At 30.8% G+C, this 24,416-nt stretch overlaps 2 protein-coding genes across 2 annotated transcripts; both read right to left on the bottom strand.

Annotated features, from left to right (window-relative positions):
* Positions 1–20,942: 20,942 nt before the first annotated feature.
* Positions 20,943–21,662, bottom strand: LOC147805253 (52 kDa repressor of the inhibitor of the protein kinase-like). The gene has a single exon (XM_087149396.1). The coding sequence runs from the start codon at positions 21,660–21,662 to the stop codon at positions 20,943–20,945; it is 720 nt and encodes a 239-aa protein (XP_087005522.1).
* A 244-nt stretch (positions 21,663–21,906) lies between these two features.
* Positions 21,907–23,352, bottom strand: LOC147805252 (zinc finger MYM-type protein 1-like). Its single transcript, XM_087149395.1, has one exon. It carries the CDS (start codon positions 23,350–23,352, stop codon positions 21,907–21,909), a length of 1,446 nt encoding a protein of 481 aa, XP_087005521.1.
* Between the last annotated feature and the right edge of the window lie 1,064 nt (positions 23,353–24,416).

Genomic DNA, 24,416 nt, shown 5'->3' with positions numbered 1-24,416 from the left:
CCACACATGTGACCTATGAGATCAGCACCCGATAATCTTTGTAAGCAAATGACTTATTACAGTTGAGCTAAGTTTCTCTACATAAATTAGAATGTTAATTAAAGAGGAGTTACATCTCACAACAGAGCAATATCGCACATCGAAACATTAGTTGAAATATTCCTCTTCTCGTGGCCTACTTCTTTTATTTAACTCAGATTTATTATCGTAACAATGATATTTTTCGTAACAATGTATGTATTTTATCGTAACAATGATATATTTTTGTTCTGTGTACCTAGCAACTTCGATGGACAGTTAGTTTGTATGTGTTGCACATGGCTTCGTGCCTGTCTTTGTGCTAAATTTCTGTATAAATATATAGTGAAAGATTTGAAATCTTTGAGAAAGAATCGGTATGAAAGAACATAGAATGTGTCATTTAAGAGAATTGATACTTGACTGTCGTGGCTTACTTGAAATAGAATGGAGAGAACAGTAACGTAAACAACAATACTAGGTCACTTGCAAGTATCCCATTAACCGAGAGCACGATCGGCGTCCTTATACGGCTGTAAAGGGCCTCCACTGTGATTCAATTGGCATGAACTTTCAACCATCGTTCTTCCCAGCTGATTCCATCGTGAACCATGCATAAAGAATTGCAGAAAATTGAAATAAATACCTGTGAAAAAAACCTCTCCTTTTTTACCTGAAATATCATACGGTCTGATGAAATACGCTACAATGCTTAGCGCCGGGCCTTGTATATTCTTCCCATCATTTTGCGTTGCTTGTTTATTACTTCAGAGAAGACGTTTTAATGTTTATCGTTCTTCCACTTAACTTTTAAGTTTATTTTAAGGCGATAGTCGTTGAATCTCAGTAGTTAGTTATAAACTATCAGAAAATTGAACAAAGATTTTTTCATTTTTTTAAACACAGTTACTCGCTTATAATGGCTCCAATAAAAACGATATACAAATCACAAAGTATCATAAATATAAACATACCTTCAAATCGTGGAATGGAAACAGATAAACAATTTTCCAGAAGTATTTTTTATATGATTCATCGTCGCCTTTTCCCAAGAAAGTATGTGACGAACTTATTTCTCACGTTTTAAATTGAATAGGAAATTGAACTCTAAAGAGCAACAATCAATCCCGTGGAACAATAATAACTGGTCATTTATATTTTGATTTTTCAAAATTGCCTTATTTATCATATCCAGGCATAGAGATAAAAAAAATATTAAAATATTTTTAAGAATATATTTAGAGAAAAAAAAACATGAAACCCAAAACACTTGATTTTACTTAAAACTATTCGTTTTTGTTTTAATGAATTATACAAGTCAACAGTTAAGTTTGAAATTGACTGACGAAGACAGAACATTCTTTTTTATAAGAAAACGTCATCTATACAAATATCCTCTAAACCTTATCGTGTCATTGAAATTAAGATAATTTAAAATAACGATCTGTTCGCTGGGATGATAATGATATAACAGCGAATAGTTTTATTAATTGCCCAAAATCAATTTGGGGAATAGAAGAATGGAGTGATGTAAAAGTAATAAGTTTGACTGATAATGTCTTTATAAACTTTTATGTAGACATTGAGCAGATGTAATGATTTCCAATATAATATTCTAATACGACATAAGAGAGGGAAAAAAATTTGACATAAAAAATAAAAGAATAAGACAAAAGTGCAATCAATTTTTAATGGGATTTCTAGATTTATTTTAAGCTGTTATGCGAATGGGGTGTAATCAATATTATCTGAACTGCATAATACTGAAAAAGGAAAACAACTTCCAGATCACGTTTGTGAGCTCTAAGACAACAAAGTACATGTTTGGAATTTTCCTCACCTTTTGAAGAATTTTTTTTTTAAACGAAGAACATAACTAACGAATCAACCACGAGGGAGACATGGTAGCTCAGGGGATTGAGTACTCACTTTTTATTGAGGTATTTCCGGTTCGAACCCCAGCGACAGCTTGATAGGTCCAATTCTGCTCTTGATCGCACCAACCGCAGTGCTTACGTGCAATATTCTCAGAGCGGTTGACAACAGAGGCGTATCTATGGAAAGAAGCGCCTATGGCAAATCTCGTACTGGCGGCCTTCCTAAAATATTTATATTCTCCTTTTTTTGCACGATACGAAATAAAACATTGTTGGAAGTATTTAACCATTTTGGCAATATTGCAAAAAGATTGCATTGTATTTAAATAAAGATAGATTAATAAATAAATAAAAATTAACTATAACAATAAAATTATCTCCTTAAAATTGCAATGCATTCAATGGTATTCAAAACCATCACTGGTTAGAAATAAAAGTCCGTTTTATCATCTGTAAAGAAAATTCTATTGCGTTTTTCAGTTGCCAAAAAGAATTCAGATAATTTGTTTCATTAAGCACAATTATAATTTAAAGTTTTAAATATATAATAAATTAACAAAGATAAGCGTACACATCAAATATAGCTCTGTGTTAAAGAAGAACTATAACAAAACTGGATGATTACCCAATATTTTTTAAAATTAAAACTGATGGAAATCGATTTTTCTTAAATAATTATCCTTTGCGAGCATCAAAACAATGAAATCATGGCGATATAGTAAATTCATTCAAGATCACAGTGTAAATAATTACGATTTGTTATGACAATTATAAATAAAATAGCTGCCACCAAATGATATATTTTGGTTAGTTTATTTACTGTTCAATTAAAAAACCGATGCTCTTAGTATAATAAAGTTTTTCAAACATTATATAATAACAGATAATAAGAAAAAAATACGGATAATTAGATACAAAACTCTAGACTAAATAGTGGCAATACATTATTTAGGAATTTGGTCCTTTATTTTAAGAACATCTAGAAATAACTAATTTGATAGCAGTGAGAAAAAGGCAAAAAGTACGGAAATAGACCAGGGTACATACTGGTCGATTTAATAAAATTAAATTACAAAAAATCCTCTTCACATCACAATAGAACAAATTAGAGATAAATCAAAAAAATTAATTTTATATTATTTGAATTATAATGTTTTAGACGTTCAGTGCGCAAAAAAAAAAACAAAAAAAAGAAAGAAAGAAACGGACAACCCTGATAACTATTGATCTAATGATCAGATCATCATGTACTAGGACTCATTCTTAATGGTTCAAGGGAGTTACTTAAAATATGCTAATTAAAAGTGTAAAAGGGATATTTTAAGTTGCGAAATCAGACACTAAAAAGTACTTCGCTAAATAAATATACCATTCTTTTTTTGAAGGATTCGTATTTTTGAACTCCAAAATATGCAAGTTAGCCGCAATCTGAGAAATAACTCGAGCTTTTCAAGTGAATTGAAAAATGTTTGCACACAATTATAAGGGTAGCTTATAATTGTGTAAATTGTCTAAAAATAACTTTTAGAAAATATTTATTATTTTTTTAATAATAGTCAGAAAAAATTTGAATTGTAAGGTGCACATCTTTTATATCGTTTTAAAAGAAGGTAATTTAACATGGAAAAATACAAAATTTGAGTGAAATTAATCGAATAGTTCCTGAGAAATCAAATTTTAAATATATAACTTTTTAAAATTCGATTTCTCAGGAATCCGAACTCCGTATTCGAACTATATGAACTTTGATCAACCTGCATAACGAGATTTTTAAAAAAAATTAAAACTAATTAAATTTAATTAGTTTTAAAAGTTGTTTTTAAAGAAAAAGAGTGTTGTAAATCATTGGAACATTTGAGGAAAAGAGAGCTTTTTGTATTTTTATGAAAATACATTACACGAATGCGTATGCTTCATAATTAAGCAATCTCTAAATTTTTTATACATCAGATGCTTATCGTATTTTCATATTATTTGAATAAAAATAATTCTTTAACGAAAAAAATTACTGTTATTGTCACTTCATTGATAATACTTCTCTTCGAGAAACTAAACTGCTGTTATGTTAGATTATAAACTACATATTATAACTTAATATCATTTTGTTACCATTTTACTTTGATTATGAGAAAAAATAAAATATATAAATAAAGTACACTTTATGAACCCTTTTAAAAACAGTGTAACAATATTTTTTAAGTAATATAATATGTTGTGAAATAAGTGCAAGTGATATATATTGTAAATGATTTATAAAATTTAAAAAAAAATAAATAATTATTTAATCTAATTTCTGTTAAAAGAAAATGGCAATCTGAAATTAAAGAAAAGATAAAGCAGAAATATTAGAAAATTTTGTGCCCGAGATGTTGTGGAAGCGTGTCCCATAACTCGAAGAAAGTTTAATAAATATTAAATAAATGTAGTTTAAAAATATAAAGCAAACATGTCTGTATAAAGTTTTAAAAAAATTTTATTGTTTTAACGAAATAATTCTCAAAATAAACGAAATATAGGCCAAGGATTGATAAATCATCTAAATTAAAGTTTCATTTCTGTGAGGACTACAGTTTTCCAGTTTCAGATTCTCTATAGAATCGTTTCTCCTTTAATTCCTACTTACTCGAGAATCTCTAGTACACATAAAAAAAAACTACTTCAAACATTTGATGACAGCTTGCTTTTTTCCTGTGCTATGGCTATCTTTCATTTTCAGAAATAACTCAAAATTCAAAACTATACAGTAGAATGTGTTTATATTATATGAAAATATTTACCCCGACCTGCCCCAATTTAGGGCATACGGGTAAATGTTTATTAAAACCAAGTAAAAACAGAAAAGAACATAAAAAGCAAAAAGTGCATAAAATACAAGAGTCATATGCCAACAGCTGGGAGGGCCGCCATATAGTGCTTAAAGCCGACGGCCCACCCTTATACTGAGCCAAATTACAATAGTATTGAAGACCCCGACAAAGTTACAGAGAATACAGTATGTGCTACAATACATAATAAGTAGTTACAAGATATAAACATCCAAAATAAAACAAGACAATTAAAAATATGAATACAATAATAATAATAATAATAAAAAATTAATAAATAAAAATAAAAATAAAAAAAAACTTGCTTCTCTTCCCTTTTTCTTTTCCCGTCTATTTTTGTTGATAAAAACGCTAAAAGCAAATATACAAGTGAGTAAAAATAGAAGAATAGAATGACGCGATAAAATAGAAGTGGATTGGCAGGTATTCGGGGGTATTCAGGGGAGACATCAAGTCAACCTAAGTGTATAGGGTCCATCGGATCGTCCATTGTAATATCTTCTAGTGTGCTTTTAATAATTTCTCTAATGATTTGTTGCTGTTGTTTTGTTCCGCACCACTTTTCGATTGGTTCCCTGGTGTTAATATGATTCCCCCGGAGTGTCGAGAATTTAGGACATTCTGCAATTAGATGTTGAACCGTTTGGCTTTTGCCGCAGTATTTGCAGCTAGATGATTTCTGAAAAAATCTCGATTGGTGTTCTCCGAACACTCCGTGGGCGGTATAGAATTGGTTTATGTAAAAGTCACAATTTAAAAGTTTATCGCTGACTTTTGGAAAAAACTTGTTGGTATGTCTCCCGTTGTGTTTATATTATATGGGTTCGGACAACAGTTTCTCCTCTCATTGTGCATCCTATGCGTCTCCCAACTTTCCCACTGATTTCATGTAATCATTTATTTGGTAATATACCACAGAGTGGGCAATCGCTGCTGCTATAACTTGCAGCAAAAAACCTTTCTTGAAGAGAAACATATCACCAGCCGACAGAACAGTGACTTTTCTTTTCAACAAATAATCAACCAATTTCTCGCAACGGCTCGAAATATCGTCATCACATTTTGAAGCTAATACATCTAGAATCATCATTTGAATTCGTTCAGTTTCGATCGGTATTTTTGCTGCAGATTCGATCACCAGATAGGCAAAAAGAATCGGATAAGTCGAATCGAGAACAGCGGTCACTATTCGCACGTATGTCCAGTCTTGCCCGGTTATAATATCTAGTACAATAAAAGAAAACCAAACAAAATCTGAGGTAACGATAATAAATATCGGTAGCGAAAACAGATATTGGAATGAATCGATACACTTTCCAACTGTCATTATTCTTGCAGCAAGATGCTCCAAAACTCTCGATGAGAACTGTTTTTCAAGTTCTAATATTTCCATTTTAAACGATTTCAAAACTTCTAAAATTTTGAAGCAAATCACAGAGTACGTGAGGCTAACTAAACATTGCAGTAAGCATTGCTGCGTCACTTGCAAGCATTCTAGGAAATCTCCGAAAAGGGAATTCTGATTTTGATTTTGTAAGCGAATAAATCCTAATCCTATAATATAAATAGCACTTACAAAAATAATTGTATGAATTGAATAAATTACACTTTTATCTAAATGTTGCTGTAAAACGTTCGAATCGAATAGTTGATGCCATAGTTTTCTGAGGGATGACCGTCGTAGCACCATTATCCACCAAAGGACAATGGGTAAGACATTCAGAGTCAAGTCTAGAGCTACTATATAGTCAAATTTCTTAAGACTAATCTTCACCGAGTATAAAATAATAAAAATATGTAAAAATGAAGCAAAACTGTATTTTTTAAGCTCTTTCAAAACTCTCCACGATCGGCTTCTGCTTTCTTCTTTAAATGTTCCAATTCCAACTGTATCAAGTAAAATCCAAATAATTCGGAGTTGTTTTTCATAGAACGATACTGGTTTAATTATTGTTGAGTGTTTCATTATACTGCTCGTGTGTTTCATGAAACAGGTTTTCCCAGTTATAGCTTCAAAACTATTCCTAAGTTCTGAAAAAAAGAGGAAAAGAAAAAATTATATTCACAACACTATATTGTCGCAAGGTTGAAAAACCTATGATAACTCCAACTTGAAGTTTTAATCTGTTGCTTACTTTTTTACACTAAGGAACCTTTATTTACTTAAACATGTGAAAAAATTTTACTACTTCAATTTGATATGTTTTCCTAATTTCTCTTTTTAGTCCTAAATATTTCTAGCAAAGGAGTAGAAAATGAACTACAGATTTCAATCCTAATTATACATTGTTAATAAGAACGTCTGAAACATCAAATCATCACATTTTAAATAGACTTATTATATCTGTTTAAAATATTATTTTAATTCGCATAAGACAAATCCACTTATTTAGTTTACTTATTGGAATTTTTTCATCTGTTGAATTCTTCTAATAATAGAAAGTCTAATAGAAGTTCCGACATTAATTTCAGCTTTAAATCCCACACTATTGCTAGCAATTAATTAGGATTATGACTGTATGAATTTGAGGAAAATATTATTTTTGAATAGAATAGATTCGCTCATTTAATTCATTTATTGTTATTCTCTCATTCGTTGAATTTTATTATTGGAATAATAATGTCGACAACTAGTTTCAACAAATGCTCCAACGTTAAATCTCACACTATTGGTAGCTATTATTTTTTTAAATAGAATTTATTGATAAATTTGAGGAAAGTGTAGAATTTTTTTATAATAAAAATTAACTTTTTTAATTTAATCTCTGAATATCTCATTTCTTGAATTTTTCTAAGAATGGTGCTAAGAAATAGAACAGTTGATAAAATGATGAATTGTATACTGTTGATAAAAATGTTGATAACTATGATGCATCTTGTTTTAAACACATCGCTGTTTCTTGCTAACTGTAAACTTTTCTCTTTTTTCTTAAACTGGTGTAAACATTACTCTTTTCACACAATGCTTATTCACTTTCTTAATTTATCTATTCTATTCCTTTCTTTAATGATGCCTATATGATACTGAAAATCGAATCAAATGCTGAAAAAATTTCTGTCAAAATTCTACACTTCTATTTACTTTCTATGCACCTTAAAATATTTTTTATATAACTGGAGGAAATTTCCATACTTTGTTTTCAATTTTTATCTTAATATTTTCTTTTTCGGTGTTATAATAACTTCCTACATATACTTTTCACATTTTTGAATTATTTTGAATTAAATATGCATATATATATATAGTTGTTTTATATCAACTTACAGAGTTAGCATAGCAATAATTTATCAGCAATAATTTAGAGCAATAATTTAGCTTAGCAATAATTTAGAAGTATCGAGACAAACAATTTTCAGCTGATATTATCAACTGTAAAATTTGAGAACAAAATGCAGTAGAAAAGCGATAGACTGAAGTTTTAAAACCAGATAAAAACTATTATTAACAAAATCAATAACCTTATTGAAATAAATATTTGGCATAGAATAAATCACTTCTTGGATCAATATGCGCTCATAGACAAAATTAAATGTCGATTTCCAATATTTTAAAAAGCCCATATCTTTCATATTATTCTTTTAAAGACTGCATTGACTCTATTAAAGAATAGAACCAAGATTCTTGTAGTTTGTAAAGAATATTCATAATTTACAATTACTTATAATAAAAAATATCGATTCATCTCTTTTTCACAGAAATTGGTTCTTGTGGATTTTTGATCTTCGAGAAAATTTTGAAGGCAAATCGGGTATAATGAAGCATAAGCAAAATAGTGGGGTGCATTCATTGCTAATTCATTTCAGTGATTCAAATTAGTTGATGAGAAAGGCAGAAGCACCTCCTATTTTTAATATTTCACAGTTTTCTGGAGCCGCTTTCCACATTGGGTGGCAAAAATCACTTTTTGTGGAAGGATTTACGCTAATTTATAACGGAGGTTCTATTTGAAATATATTCAGCAGATTCGGAAAAGTTTTTCAAAAAGATTTTAACCCCTAATGAAATTGAAGATTTACAAGCATTTTAATACAGAATAATTAGTTTAGGCTAGACTGGGACACCCCATGATTTTCACATTTCTCTGTCCTCTGATCATCTCCAAAGATCTATCTCTGTCTGAAAGGGTTCTATTTATTTCCTCAACGTCTACAATCTAGCAAATGGAAGAGAAGAAACAAATTGTTTATTTGCCTCTTTGCTTGTGGTTGTGGAAAAATAAATAAATAGAGATTTATTCAGGGATCATGGTTTCTCTGCATTCTGGTCTTTCTTTTGTTGATCGATTAAAAAACTTCATATGCTTTTTTCAATTCTGCCCTAACTTAAAAAGAAAAATATTGTACACAAAAAAAATTTCTTAAGTAAAAAAAATCATTGATGTTGATCGACTTTGCGCCTGTTTGAAATAATGCGCCTATTTCATTCGCAGTACCCAAACACTCAATAGTTAAGAAGATCAAACAGAATCAACAAATAAAAACCACTTGAATGACTGGTACATCTCACAAATAAACAAATGAATGAGTGAAACAAGGAGAGCCTTTATTAATTTTATTTAAAAAATTTACCAAAAATTTTCTGTAATGCAAAAATAATTTTACGTTGGCACATCAGAAATTTTTGACGATTCAATAATTAGTTAAGGGTATTATGCACTAACCAACAATTTTTACCAAAAAATTTAGGTAGCATTTAAATTTCGAAACTAAAAAAAAGTAGTAAATATTGTTATCGGAATTAAATTTGCACAGGCATTTAACTGCATACAAGAATGAGACGGAGAAAAATCATAGCATCGCTTTTTACTATAAGTTGCCTTTCACATTAATGATCCAAATTGGACTACCATCAGTTACTTAATAAAAACGTTGCTATCACAAAACTTTGCTCAAAATCCATCAATTTCATTGTTTGCATTTTGCTGATAAGAGATTATGTATTACGAACATAGTAAAAACAAACATGGAACTATAGGTAAACGTCTTAAATGGGACTTTTTAGAAAATGAAGATACAATCGCACATGTTTTAACAAAGAATATACAAGATCTTTCAGATGAAAGTTTAAGGAATATTCTTTTCTACATTGATTGGGAAATTTTACCATAATGTATATGTTATTCAGCTTTAAGTCAAGGAACTTTTTACGATTATAATAATTTTATATATCATTTTAAAAATGATTAAAATAAAAAAACATAAACTTTTTGTCTCAAATTTCAAATGAATAATCATGTAAAAATTTTCAAAATTAAAATAATAAACACAATGTTGATAATAAAAATACTCACAAGTTTGAGATAGATTAAAGATAACCAAATTTTACCGAAAGATTAAAGAAATTTTAAATATATTCTACTGTGTTTATGACACTTAAGCACTATGCTATAAAGATTTTTTTCTATCGTTGTATTTTATAAAATTTTATCCTTCCTTGAAATTATCCTTGAAATTTCCTTGAAATTATATACAATCTTGAAATTATATCCCCAAGCAGTCATTAAATCCTTTTATAAAAGTTTTTTATGAAACGTTCAGCAACAGTTAATAACGTGTGTACCACACAAAACAGGGTTGGATTTCACAGGTTTCCCTCTTTCTTCTAACTTCAACACCAAGGACGTTCCTCCAAAGCAGATTTAAATTGAACCTTGCTGAATATCCACACTGGTTGCTTCATTTACTGTAAGGATCAAACATAGAACTCCCAACTTTCCATCAAAGTGTGCAATTTCTATTTGCACAGTAGCTAGCAGCGCTTCTCAAAATCAAATCGGTTCTGAGATTCAACATTTGAGAACAAACAGTTTCTTCAGAGTAGATTTTCTTGAAAATGAACAGCTGAAATTATAAAAGAAAATAAATTAAACTTCACAATTAAAAAAAAAACAAATTTAAAACTATTTAACGTTAAATTTCTGTTTGGAACTTAAATTATTTAATTTGAAAATATTTTTAAAAAATTGTACAATCCTTTACATTTAAATTCAATGGGTAAATTCCGGTATTGATACCTGCGACAAAAAAATCTCGTGAGTGCAACACAAGAAGCAAAAAAAAGGGGGTAGGGAAGATTAACTAAAAGAGTTTAGCTCATAAATACTGCCAGACAAACTATCACATATTTATAAAGGAAAAAATTTCAAGCTGCAAAACCCTTTAACCCTTTTTATTAGACCTGAAAATACTACTCGAGATGTGACAAGTCAACAAAACAAGTGACGAAAAGTGTTAAATAAACAACTGCTTTTTTTCGTTCATTGTTTTTTAAAAAATTGTTAATGTATATGTACGTCAATGTTAAAAGATACTCTGGGAACTGAGAATCCTTCTATTCGTGGTTGGAAAAAAATCATGTTGAAGAAGAATTCTTTAACAATTCACATATTCCAAAATTGTAATAATTTGCTCTCCTTAAATATTTTTGAAGAATGATAATATTCTTTAAAAGTCAGTATGCTTAACTAAATTTTATCTCATATTTATTATTTTTATTTTTTTTTATTAAATTTTTATGCCCTTAGATTATTTCCAATAGGAACTGTTTCAAAAAATATAATTTAATTAAAGTTTAAAAAAAAAATTGCAATATGTGGCTTTTAAAAGTCTTGAATGGCATCATTTTGGACCTATTGATACCAATTCATTAGGTTTCAGGAAAAAGTGGCTGCAAAAACATTATATTCTACCAGCCCTTAGGAAAATTTGCCATTGGTTTGCCATAAAAAAATGCCATTGGATATTCCTATGGGGTTTTGCCTATGGCAAAAGTTTTGCCATACACTTTTGCCATATATGTATGGCAAAATTTTGCCATACATGTATGGTAAAAGTGTATGGCAAAATGTTGCCATAGGCAAAACCCCATAGGAATATCCTATGGCAAATTTTTGTATGGCAAAATTTTGCTACTGGCAAAACCCCATAGGAATATCCTATGGCATTTTTTATACGGCAAATTTTTGCCATAAAACTAAGATGTGCTACAGTTTATGAAGAAATATTTTTCCATAGGTTATGGTACACCTTTTCCATATAACTATGGCAACATTTCTCTTTGATATTTTGCCATACGTCAAAAAATAATTGCTTACAAGAATCTTTCGCAATGGATATTAAAAATGCAAAACTTAATAATTGTAGAATAAATATATATCCAGAAAGCTTTTTCTTAAATTTCTTTGATAAACTTCTCCTGTTCTACTTGCAGAATCCTTTTTGTATGCTGTTCTTATTCAAATAAGTTTCAAACGGTTAGTACTAACCGTTAGAAAATGGGTCCGGTGGTCGGAGCGAGTGGAGAAAATATTGGTTATGCTGATTAGGAGCGAAATATATTGAGAACAGGCAACCAATATTTGTTAAAGGTGTAAAAAACAAGAAAATAGAAAGTGGGTCCGGAGGTCGCAGCGAGTATAAAAAACGTTAATTTGATTGATTGGTATCATAATTAGTTAGATAAGCGTCAGATATTAGAGGAACCTAAAAGAAAGCGAAGCAAAATAATGGTCCGATGGTCGGAGCGAGTATGAAATTTTTTTAAATTTTGATATGTGATACTAAACTAAAAATTAAACAGACTACGAAAACAATAAAATACTATGAAAACTCAAAAGATAAAGAGTGGGGCCGGTGGTCGAAGCGAAATTAGTCTAAAATAGACCAAATGGGACAAAAGCTGAAAATGTAACGGTGCAACCAGTGGTGGCATGTGAACGAAATTTTATCTATGAAAAAGGTGGTACTAGACTATGAAAAGCTAAGAATAGAAAACAGGCTAAATTAGTTGATCCCCTACTAGTGAGGGACATAAAACTCAGAAAATTTATGTGGAGTTGTGTTAAGCACAGTTAGAAAAGAGAACGTAATATAGAAACATTGGTAAATACCAGGTCCGGACTGGGATCTAAAATCGGCCCGGGCATTTTAGAGATATCGGCCCTCTACTTCACATTAACACCGCGTGCGCGGCTTCTAATGTATCATTTTTAGGCATTTTTTACTTATAAATTCTTATGAACGTAAGATAATTTATCGAAGTAAGAAAGTAAATAAAAATTGCTTAATAATCCTTTAGAGAATATATTTCAGTGTAAAATACGTGGTTCTTATGAGAAAACATAGGTTGATAAGATTAAAAAGAAGGTGAAAGATGAAGAGTAAATAAAAATATTTACATACTGCACATACGTAAATGATTTATATAAACATTTTTTTTTTTTTAAATGGATATCATGCTTCTTCAAAATTCATTAAATTTAATTTAATGACTTTTGAAGAAGGTCACTATTTTCTGCCACTTTATCGATTATGCTGTTTCTATCTAATTTCATTCATAGATCTTTTTTCTATTGCCAATACCATGAGAGCATTCAAGATATCCGAAGATAAAGTACTCCTTACTCGATTTTTAATTACTTTTAATGTGGAGATTGATCTTTCACAAGCCACCTGACTTATTGACAAAATGTTAGTAAAAATTTAAATGCTAGAACAATTAAATTGTAAGAATTAGTCATTAAATTGAATCTCTATAATATCTTGTAGCAACAAATAGCGCAATTTTTGCACTTACTGCGTGTCTCACATTTTAGATTTACTTCTTCTGTTTCCAAAGTAAAATCGTTATTATCTTCATTTAAATCATTTTCTCTGATTAATTTATAATCTTCTAAGTATGCATTTTTCAGTTTTTCCGCAAATTTTTACCTATAAGCTGTTTCGTCAAACTTTAGCAAGAGTTTGCTTAACTCATTTAGTTCGCCAGATTGAAGCTTGTTAAGACGTATTTCAGGGAAACGTTTCGGATCTAGATAGGAAAAATCGGCGTACAATTTTCCATTTGCGGGAAACCGGCGTTCCATTGACACTACAACTGTGCTGAAAATAATGTTATGGACGTTTATCTTATAAATGCAGTGGTTTCATCATCAAAAATTGTTTCATTCGACACTGTCTCACCCGGCATGAATTTTCTTTTCTTCAATTTTTTTGTGTGGAAAGTTTGTTTGAATTCCTATTTCAGTTTCATCAAATTCCTTATTTGCGCGAATAATAAAATCATCTGCAATTTTTTGTGCACCTTCAAAATCTCTCACTATTTTTTTAAGTTCTGAACACATTTGTGATACCATTCCAAAAGCTAAGCTTTTACGATGTCTAAACCTGAGGTTTGCAAAAATTGGGAGAGCGGTGTAGTTAATTCAAATATTCTTGAGAATATTTTGGCGGTGATTACTGTTTCATATTTTCAAAATGATTCTAAAAATATTTTTGCCTTTGCACGGATATCTGGCTTGAATTTTGTTGCATAATTTCTAAACTTGTAATCAATGTTATTACGGCTTTACAGTTAATGAGTTTGAAAAGGAACCAAAAATTTTGATTAATGCAGAATCTTTGGAACTCCAACATGTTTCTCCAATAGTTGCAAGCCTTTCTTTATTTCCGTGCTCGTTACTTTGTTCCCAAATTCACGGAAAAATACTGCGACGCTATTTAGTAGGCTGGAAAAACGATGCAGTTTCAATTAGTACCTTCGTGGTATCTCCTAAAACTAAATTTAAGATATGTGCATAGCACCAAACATGAATTTGGGGACTCTTTGGAAAGCAATGAAGAAACACTTTTATATTCACCTTGAATATTTGCAGCCCCGTCAGTTGAATTACCAATGCACTTTGTTATATCTATATTACAAGACTTTAAAACTGAATCCACTAAATAAAACATATTCTGTCCGGCTGAAGATTTACACTCTATAACCGCGAGAAGTCTTTCATATACACGATCGTCTTTCACATATCGTACTATAATTGAGCATGAAATATCCTGTGTTGTATCCACTTGTAAAGAAAACATACCAGCTGCTTGTACTTCCATACTAATATTCCGTGTTATAAGTTGTCCAATTGATTGAATAATTGTTGTTAATATGCAAATAAAACTCATTTTTCCTCTCCTTCTCAAATGAGTTGCGTGATGTAATACAACGACTTCCCGATAGGGGAAATAGATATATATTTGTTGAAGAAGCTGACTAGTTGTTAGTTGATTCAGATGTGTAGCACTGTGTGTGCGAACTATTGTTTCCTCATATTATGTTTTAATAAAAACTTTATTTGCCGGCATTAGCCTCTGTGTTACGCAACCAAACAACAGTGGTAGCAGAGCGTGGTTTACGATCATCATGGAGAAAGACTTAGCTTTTGGAATTCCGAAGTTGACTGGAACTAATTATCATCTTTGGGCCATGAAAATGGAAGCGGTTTTGAATCTCAAAAAACTAATGTCGGCATTGACAGAGAAAGCTCCAACTGATCCTGGTAAATTGCAAGTTTGGGAAACTACTAACCAAGATGCCGTATCATACTTGAAATTGTCTCTATCAGACGAACAGGCTTTGCAATATGCAGAAGAAAAGAATGCAAAAGCTTTGTGGACAAGAATTAAAACTACCTACACTGGGCTTGAGGAAGATAGAAAGATTGATGCGGGTGCCGAACTTAAGAGCTTAGAAATGCTGGATTCAGAAGCCGTAAACGATTATATAGCTCGAGCTAAAGGATTATCGACTAAGTGTGCTTCCTTGGGACTGAAAATATCTGACAGAGAATTAGTGTTCTACACGGTCAGAGGTCTAGCTGGAAAATATGAGCGCATAAAGCAAGTTTTAAAAACGCAACGAGAAAAGTCGATAGAAGAAATACTTGAAGTCTTAAGGGAAGAAGAGAAAGATTTACTACAGAAATCCCGTGGACATAGAAATTTGGAATCCGCATATGCTACTCAGAAGAAGAGTTTACCTAGGAAAATTTGCTACGCCTGTAGACGACCGGGACATATAGCAAGGGATTGTTATTCGAAACATCAAGAAGTGGGAACAGATAGAGGCTACAAACCATCTACCAGTAGAGCAAAAGGTCGCCGAAAACCAAATTTTCAAGAAACGCTGGTATTCGAAAGTGCTACTCCAGATGATTTCGCCTTAGTTTCAGCTGAACAGAAAGGACAAGTGGACGAATGTTGGATCCTGGATAGCGGAGCCACGTCTCATATGTGCAAACGGACGAAATGATCGCAGATTTCCTAACTAAAGCTGTAACTTTTGACAAGCTCACTTGGACTGTGTCGCAAATAAATTTAATTGATTAATTATTAATAAGTTTAAGTTGTATGAAAAATTAGTTTATTTATGTTTTATATTTTGTGGAAAAATGTGTATTTATTCGCAGGGGGAGTGTTGTTAATATGCAAATAAAATCTCATTTTTCCTCTCCTTCTCAAATAAGTTGCGTGATGTAATACAACGACTTCCCGATAAGGGAAATAGATATATATTTGTTGAAGAAGCTGACTGGTTGTTGGTTGATTCAGATGTGTAGCACTGCGTGTGCGAACTATTGTTTCCTCATATTATGTTTTAATAAATACTTTATTTGCCGGCATTAGCCTCTGTGTTATTCAACCAAACAACAATAATTTTATTTATGGTGGATTTGGAAAGAAATGTTAACAAAGACCCTCTGCATTTACTCTTTTGTGACTCGTGACGTTTTTCACTACTCTCAATACAATCTTTCAAAGTAATATTATATTTGCTAAGAAGAATAACAAAATATTATTTGAAATTCATGCAATGCATAAAAATTTTTTTTTGCGAAGCTGGCTCTGCACAACCGGCCCACCGGGCATTTGCCCGGTCTGCCTATTGGCCAGTCCGGGACTGCCGAAGAACATTTCATGTAAGTTTTGAAGTTTCGAAATGTTGTTTAATTGAAACTTAGGGGTGCACAACTTGCGGCCCGCGGGTCAAATGCGGCCCTTCGACCACTGAAGTGCGGCCCACGAGAGCTTCTAAACACAATAAAAAAAAATTTAAAAATGGCAATTTTTAATCGCATTTTTAAGTAATCACATTTTAGCGCAATCTATTTTATCAGATTCTTTAGTATATGTACTTTTAACGCTCTTTAAACCGATTTTATCGTAAATATAAATGATTTTTTTTTTAAACAGCTATTTTCGCTTTTCTACGTGATTTCGAAAATCGGGAATTTTTTATTACGGCGCGAGTTTCAGATCGCCCATTTAAATAATCACTTTTTGGTGCACTTTATATGTGAGGATTTCATCTTAAATCTAAGTGATTTTTTATCTTTTTTTTTGCAATTCTTTCTTTTTTTCGGCAGTTATTGCTATGCGTTCCCACGTATTATAAAAAATTCCAATTATTCAATTATGGCATGCAAATTTTAAATCGTGCTTTTGACACGCTTTATTCGTGCTGAGTTCAGCAAAAATGTAAGTAATCCAATTATTTCTATACTTTTCCACATGATTTTGACGATCCCGTTATTTAACTACGATGTTACAACGACACGTGATTGCTAATCGCACAATTAAATAATCACTTTTTTGATACGGCATTTCGGTACAGTTTTATCGTAAATCCTAGTTATTTTTCCTTCGTTTTTTTTCCCCGCAACGAATATGGTTTGGTCGAATGTGGTAATGAATTGTGATTTAATCAGAAACCAAATATTCAAAAAATAAAAAAGTAAGAAAAATCAACTGAACGCCGTATATTTGGGGCCAAATAGCAAAATCTTTTAGCAGCATAGCAACACTGAAAATAAAATTTCAATGTTCAGAAAAATATTTCCAGGAAAAACGTATTCATAAATTAACTCTAAAAAATCAGACCTATCAAGAACGTTTTTAAAAATGTCGAAAAGCGAAACAGAATATAAAAATCAATCTTAATTTTTGAAAGAAAATTTTAAAGCTGAACATCTTAGTTTTACAATTAACAGAAAAAGCCAAGAGAAAAGAATTAAGTCAACAGAAATGCTATTAAAAATTACAGCGTTATAATAAAAACGTCTAAAAAAAGTTTTTTTTATTTAACGAAAATAGAAAGTTAGAAAAAAAGCTCTTAATTTTTTAAATGAAAATCTTATGCTGAAAATCTCAATTTAAATTTAGATAATTTTAGAAAAAAAAAAAATTGCTATAAAATAAATTTTATTAGTAACTTTATTTTAAAAAAAAAAATGCTGAGTCATAATAAATATGCCTAAAAAAATTTTTTCTTAGTTCCTGAAACAAAACTTAAATACTGAAAATATCACTTTTCTATGTTACTGGTTATTTATATTACAGTACAGGGAAAGAGTGATAATAAATTAATAGTATGAGACGTTCTGTTAAACTGCTGGGCTATAATAAAAACAGCCAAAAATCGAAAAAAATTCTTCTCTATTCTCAAAGTATCGAAAAAATGACAAAATTGACTTGTCTGATTATAATTTTTTTATTTTTTAAAAAAAGTAATATCTATAAAAATTAAGAAATAAAAAAAACTTAGAAAAATACATTTCTAAAAAATATTCTGCCGAATATTTGACTGATTATTCAACCAACTGCATTTTTCACAGAAGGGCCAAATACTACTTACATCCCTAATTTAAATACGATGTTATTGCAACTGGAGAAATTCATAAAATGGCGGTAAACGTGAATTTTTAAATTGATCACTGTTTGTAGTTTAGATTTAAATTATTTGTAGCTTAAGTGATCTTTTTCGTTAAAAAAAAAGGGAAATGTTTACGATATAAAAAAAATCTAATAATTAATAAAATGAAATAATAAAGTACATTACAAAATAAGCATTGAATTTAATTTTGAACCATCACAGTTTTGTTTTTATTTTAGGCTTTTGTTTGAAACCTATAAATTTTCTTCAATTAAAATATTTAATTTGAATTTATGTTACTTAATTGTGGCTAAATTTTTCCCTACTTTCATTCTGAGGGCATTGCAGTTTTTTTAATTTATTAGAATTTAATTCTAAAATGAATTTTCGTATTGCATGATATGATACAAAATTTTTATTTTTGAACTAATTCTAATAATGGAACACCTTTAATTATTTACAAATATATTACTAAGTTTATTGATATAAAAGAATAGAAAGCTAATGTTTAAATATACATTACTACATTTGTCATTAACATGTCTAAATACATGTGCGGCCCTTCGTTAGCCAACCTGCTGTGGAAGTGGCCATTTGCTCAAAAAGGTTGTGCTCTCCTAAACTAATCAAGCGGTATTTAATGTTTATATTTATTTTATTTCTAGGTCATTGTGTGTTTATAAATGTTGTGAATTTTGGTCTCGATTCCGTGAAACAATCGTTTTATATCCCATTAAAGATTATATCACTAATAATGTTGTTAAATTATAACTCTTTGATAAGTTTTTAGATTATCAATTTCGTGTATTTAAAAAGTTACAACCAATGTGTTATTGTAATTAATAATGAAACATATGCGTATTTGATTAATCATGTATAATTAAAAGTGAACTTAATTAGTTATTCAGCTAATTAAAGTAAAAATATTTAAATAGATAAAATTTCCTTTCATTAATTATTTTAATTCATTAAGCTATTTGTCGTTTTCTTTCATAAGCCCCCTAAATTCAAACATATGGGCGCCCCTGTATAAATTTATTTATAAAATACATATATTATATACATTGAAGTTAGGCAACATTAATGCTCTTCAAGCAATCTAGTTACTGAAATGGAAGGGAATTGAATCATATTCAATGAATCTATTTTTTATGAGTTAAAAATTTGATTGATAATGGAATATAATTGCATATATTAACTATATTCTCTAACTTTGTACGGACTTGAAATTCTAATTATACGTTTTTTGTGGTAGCTGACCACAAATTTTTGTCTTCCTTCTTATTACGCAAGCTTTTCAATCTCAATTAAAATTTGATTTAGTTATTGTATTTTTTGTTCAAAATTGTTATTTCTGCACTTTATATACTTATTTCGCTTTCAATAATCATTAATTTCTTGTGATGTCCAATACACTTCTCAATGCAAGAGCCTTCGTTATGAAGTGTTATATTTCAGATTCAGTGCAAATTATAAATTTTTAAAAATTTAATTGTTGATGAACGAAACTTAATAAAAGGCCATTACTAAAATAATAAACTATAGAGTAAAGTTTAAAAACAATGTAATTAATATAAATTAGTCACTGAGTTTTATGGACCCAGTGCCTGTCTTTTGGGATCTTTTTGAGTAATCTATGTACGTAATAATAAACGCGGCTGTGTGTGTGTCTGTAATCACAATATATCGCCCCAGAATCCTCTCGCAGGCACGAAACTCAGCACATAATTGTGTTTTGACATAATGAAGAAGTATTTTTTTTTTCTTTTTCAAAAATTTGGATTAGTTTTTTAGTTATCAGTCATTTTGTAAGGAAATCTATGCTTTTTCGTCTTCAAAGAGCCATATTCAAAATTAAAAAAGGCCTATACTTTTCTCCACTCTTATAAATGTATGCTAATGCGAACCTTACAATTGAAATATTAATTTTCGACAACTTAAACCAATAATACACGAAGGAATTAATAATTTAATTGTAAGGTTCGAATTAGTTTACATTTATCAAAGTGGAGAAAAGTAACTTTTGCATTAAAAATGTGGCAACATATTCGATACGTAAATAGAACGCTTCGCTTTGATATATTAGTCGCTGTTCATAATTGTTATAATAAGTTTTTCTTCTTCTTTCCACGCTCTATTTTTTTTCTTAAGCGAAGACGATAATTTTTGTAGCGATATAGAAATTGATACCATAAAAAATTATATAGAAATAGAAATTGATACCATAAAATATTAATTCGTTTTCGTGTTCTTTTCATGTATTTAGCAATTTAGTTTTTTTTTTTTTTCTTAAGCGTTGTAGCTATATAATATATAAAATAGGAATTTAATTGTTTTTGAAGGAACGATCACACTTATCTTGGATCTCTTTGGTTTTTCTATTCTTTAATTTAACAGTTTTTATTAAGTGTAATTAGTTATTTTCAGAAAGTTTCAGCTTGCAGGTAAGCACTTAGATTTTAATATTGAAGTTTCATGATTTGCTTTCATAGTAATTGTTGTTCTAAAGCAGTGGCGAATATAAGTTAAAATTTTGGAGGGGGCCCAACATTTAATTTTATTTTTAGTTTTAAAAAAACTTAAGTGTTGGGACTAAACAATCTCGTTATCATTTTTTTATGCTTTCAGTTTATAAACTATGAGTAAACAGAATTGAACGTAACAATTGATTTTATTTGGATTGACGACTGTACATACATATATATATATATTTATATATAAGAAGTTTGTCTTTTTAAGTAAAATTTACAAAACAAAGTTCAGATTTCTTGGTACACTTGCAAACTTATCAAGTACTTCTTCATCGCTTATTTTAACGTCTCTATTGATGGAAAGTAATGCAAGTCCATTAAGTCTATTTTCCGAAGTGGTGTTTCTTAAGTAAGACTTCAGTCTTCTTAAACTTGAGAAGCTTCTTTCCACAGTCGCAACAGAAACAGGTAGAACTGCTAGTAATTTTAAAAGAATATAAATGTTAGGGAAGAAAGTCTTGTCACATTTTTCTAAACAACAAATTGCTGTTTTGGGAAGATCTTCAGATTTATCCCGACTCCACTTTTCTCTCCATAACATAAATTCACTTTTCACGATCTCTTTATGGGACAAATCGTCTTCGTAGAAATTGAAAGCAGCTTCCAGAGAACTGAAATCTGTTTTTATACAAAATTCTGGAAGTATGTGTTGTAAGGATGCAACTGTTTTCTTGTGAGATTGAAAGCGTTCCTTTAGGGAATTACAAAAATCGTCAAGGTAAGGTACATAAACAATTCGTCGATAGTACTCTTCCTTTGTGCTGTAAGGGACGTTGTTGCGGGCTGTTTGAAGACGACAAATTCTTGGAATCTCTTCTTTAATGTCGAGTTTTTCAGCAAATTCCTTTATTTCAACATACAGGGTTTTAAAGTTGTCTTCAGCATTTGCCCTTTGCTTCGATAGCAGATCTAAGACGCTTGTAACATTTGCCATGGCTTGAGAAAGATCTATGTTTCTTTTTTGAAGCGTCTCGGATAAGTTATGTGTAGTTGACAGCATGCGGCTCAAAAGAAAAAGATTGACAAGAAATTGAAATTGACTGATAGAACTACCTAGAGCATGTGCCTTAGGTGCTGAGTCACTTGATTCTTCTTCTATTTTCAAAAGAGAGAGAATGATTGGTTCTAAAATATCTTTAAACAAAAACACAGAGTCGTGCCTATCCACCCACCGTGTTTCACAGAGTGAAATAAGTTTCTTTTTTTTTCTGTTCAGGACAGCAGTCAGATATCGTCGATTTCAGTATTTCAGTTCTTTTGGCTGACTTGTGGAAAAATCCGCAGACTTCTTTGATAACGCCCATGCAATTTCTTATAGAAGGGATGTTACTTGCATCTGACAAACACAAATTTAGACTATGTGATGAACAATGTGTATACAAGGCCAGTGGAAGTTTTTCTCTGATAAAAGCTTGTACCCCTCTGAATTGCCCTCTCATCGCGGAAGCACCGTCGTATCCTTGACCTCTCATTTTCTTTAAGTCAAATCCTAAACTTGACAAGGTCTCCAACACTGTGTTAGCTAAGCCTGCACCAGTAACGTCATGAACGGGGACGAAAGTTAAAAAATCTTCTCTAATTTCGTATGATTGGTCTTCAACATACCGTACGCAAAGAGAAAACTGCTCTACTTGGCTAATGTCAGTGGTTTCATCTGCTAAAATGGAATAAAAAATAGACTTCCTGACATTTGTCACAATTTGAGATTGGATTAAATGACCAAACGTGTCAATGATTTCGTTTTGTATAAAAGAACTGGTGTACATACTCTTCCCACCACTGTTCATTAATTGATCTTTAAGGTCTTTATCTCCACTGTTAGCTCGGTATCTCAGCAATGACCGAAAATTTCCGTCATTTTTTTCGGGTTCTTCTAGGCCTATTCGTCCACCATCACGATGACCTCTCACTGCTATTTGTTGCCTTCCACAAAATCTTATAGTTTGTATAATAGGAATCAATATTTTTCTGTTTTTTTCAATATCCAATTTTCTTTGAGAATTGACTTGATTGATAACACTGTCAGCTTTTTTTTTTACAATGGATTTTGTGTCTTCAGCAATCAAAACTGATGTTTTATGATAAATGCAATTTTCATGTTTACGAAATATTTCCTTGGCTTTTTTCAAATTATTAAATGCCCGTGTTACTAATGCCCCTGTTACTTGATGATCTCCTTTTCCTACAGTATTGGAAGGTGAAAATATTACGCAATATTTACAAAAAGATCCGGATTTTTCTTCAGAATAAGCTAACCACTCAAATTCTTCTAACCATTTCATTTGAAAAGTTCTAGTATGGGTTGAAGCAGAACAACTGGAATTAGAAGGAAATTTGTATGCAGGTTGTGGTTTCCAAACATTTTCTACAAGCGAAATTTTTTCTTCATTTGTTAACGAACGAACGGAATCGTTTTGACAATAGTTTCCAATATCATAGATATTTCTTTTTACCTGGTTGAAATCCTCTGTAAGTGGGGCTGGATGCGGATCAACCGTACCAATACCTTCGAAACCAGAAGAAACATTCTTAGTAGCACAGCCAACTTCAGTACTGTCGCTAATAGACTTATTTACAATCTGTTTTTTTGCAAAAAAATTTATAATAGAAGCTTGTCTCTTCATTATGAATGCAATTGACTTAACAACAAATGTTTCCCGCTTATATAGATTGAGTTAGAGCGCATGAATTCGAGAAGCTTTGATTTCTGGAACAGTCTAAAATCTTCGAAAAGGAACCTATTCAAAATCTCGATTGGGTCTTCAAAATAGGCCACGCCTTCATTGTACGCCTTCATTTTAGATTTACGATACTCTTAGCGCCATCTATACTTTTTTTCGGAAACTATTTGCTAGCAAAGCCATCCGAATATCAACTAACTATACGTGCATATATATAATTTTTTTCCTTCGGATTTCGGGAGGGGCCCTGGCCCCCTCGGCACCCCCCATATATACGCCCCTGTTCTAAAGTATTCGTTGACTTCTTAAAAACGCGATTACTGACATGGCAGAATCGCCTTCCAAAAAACTTTGTATTTTGTCAAAGAAAAAGATATTAAGAGATTCTCAAAGAAGAAGGGCCCAAGAAACGTCTGTGGAACGTCAAAGAATTATGGAACATGACCGAATTTCGACAATCAATTCTAGAGCCCAAGAAGTATCAGGGAAGAGAAATGTCAAAGAAGATTGGAAGAGGATCGTGTGTCAACTAGCAGTGTTAGGGCCCGAGAAACACCTGAGGAACGTCAAAGAAGATTAGAAGAGGTTCGTGTCTCAATTAGCAGTGCTAGGGTCCGAGAAACACCTGAGAAACGTCAAAGAAGATGGGGAGAGGATCGTGTCTCTACTAGCAGTGCTAGGGCCCAAGAAACATAGCGTGGCGGACAGCTGGCCGCCTTAAGCGGCTAGTTCTAAATAAAAAAATAATTACTTTTGAATAAACAAAAACAAAAAAATTTTTACAAAAATTCCGGAATTTTTTTTTTTTTTTTTTAAGTGTTCCTCACACTATTGTATCGATATATTTTTGCTTTGGCTATATTGATACAATATTAGAAAGCACTCCTTCTTGCGGATATAATCGTGTGGGCTGATGAAAAGATTATATCCTTTTTTTTCGGAATTTTTAATTTTTTTTTTTTTTTTAAATTTTTATCCTTTTTTTCCGGATTTTTGTTTTTTTATTT

The sequence above is a fragment of the Parasteatoda tepidariorum genome, chromosome 8, assembly GCF_982258835.1.
Source record: "Parasteatoda tepidariorum strain Cologne lab strain chromosome 8, Ptep-v5.0, whole genome shotgun sequence".
NCBI lineage: Eukaryota > Metazoa > Arthropoda > Arachnida > Araneae > Theridiidae > Parasteatoda > Parasteatoda tepidariorum.
The sequence above is the reverse complement of the archived record's forward strand: the minus strand, read 5'-3'. Positions and strand labels throughout refer to the sequence as shown.

Bases quoted from the DNA above. Each gene is read 5' to 3' on its own strand.
- LOC147805253 (XM_087149396.1), bottom strand. From the start codon at position 21,662: ATGGCAAATGTTACAAGCGTCTTAGATCTGCTATCGAAGCAAAGGGCA.
- LOC147805252 (XM_087149395.1), bottom strand. From the start codon at position 23,352: ATGAAGAGACAAGCTTCTATTATAAATTTTTTTGCAAAAAAACAGATT.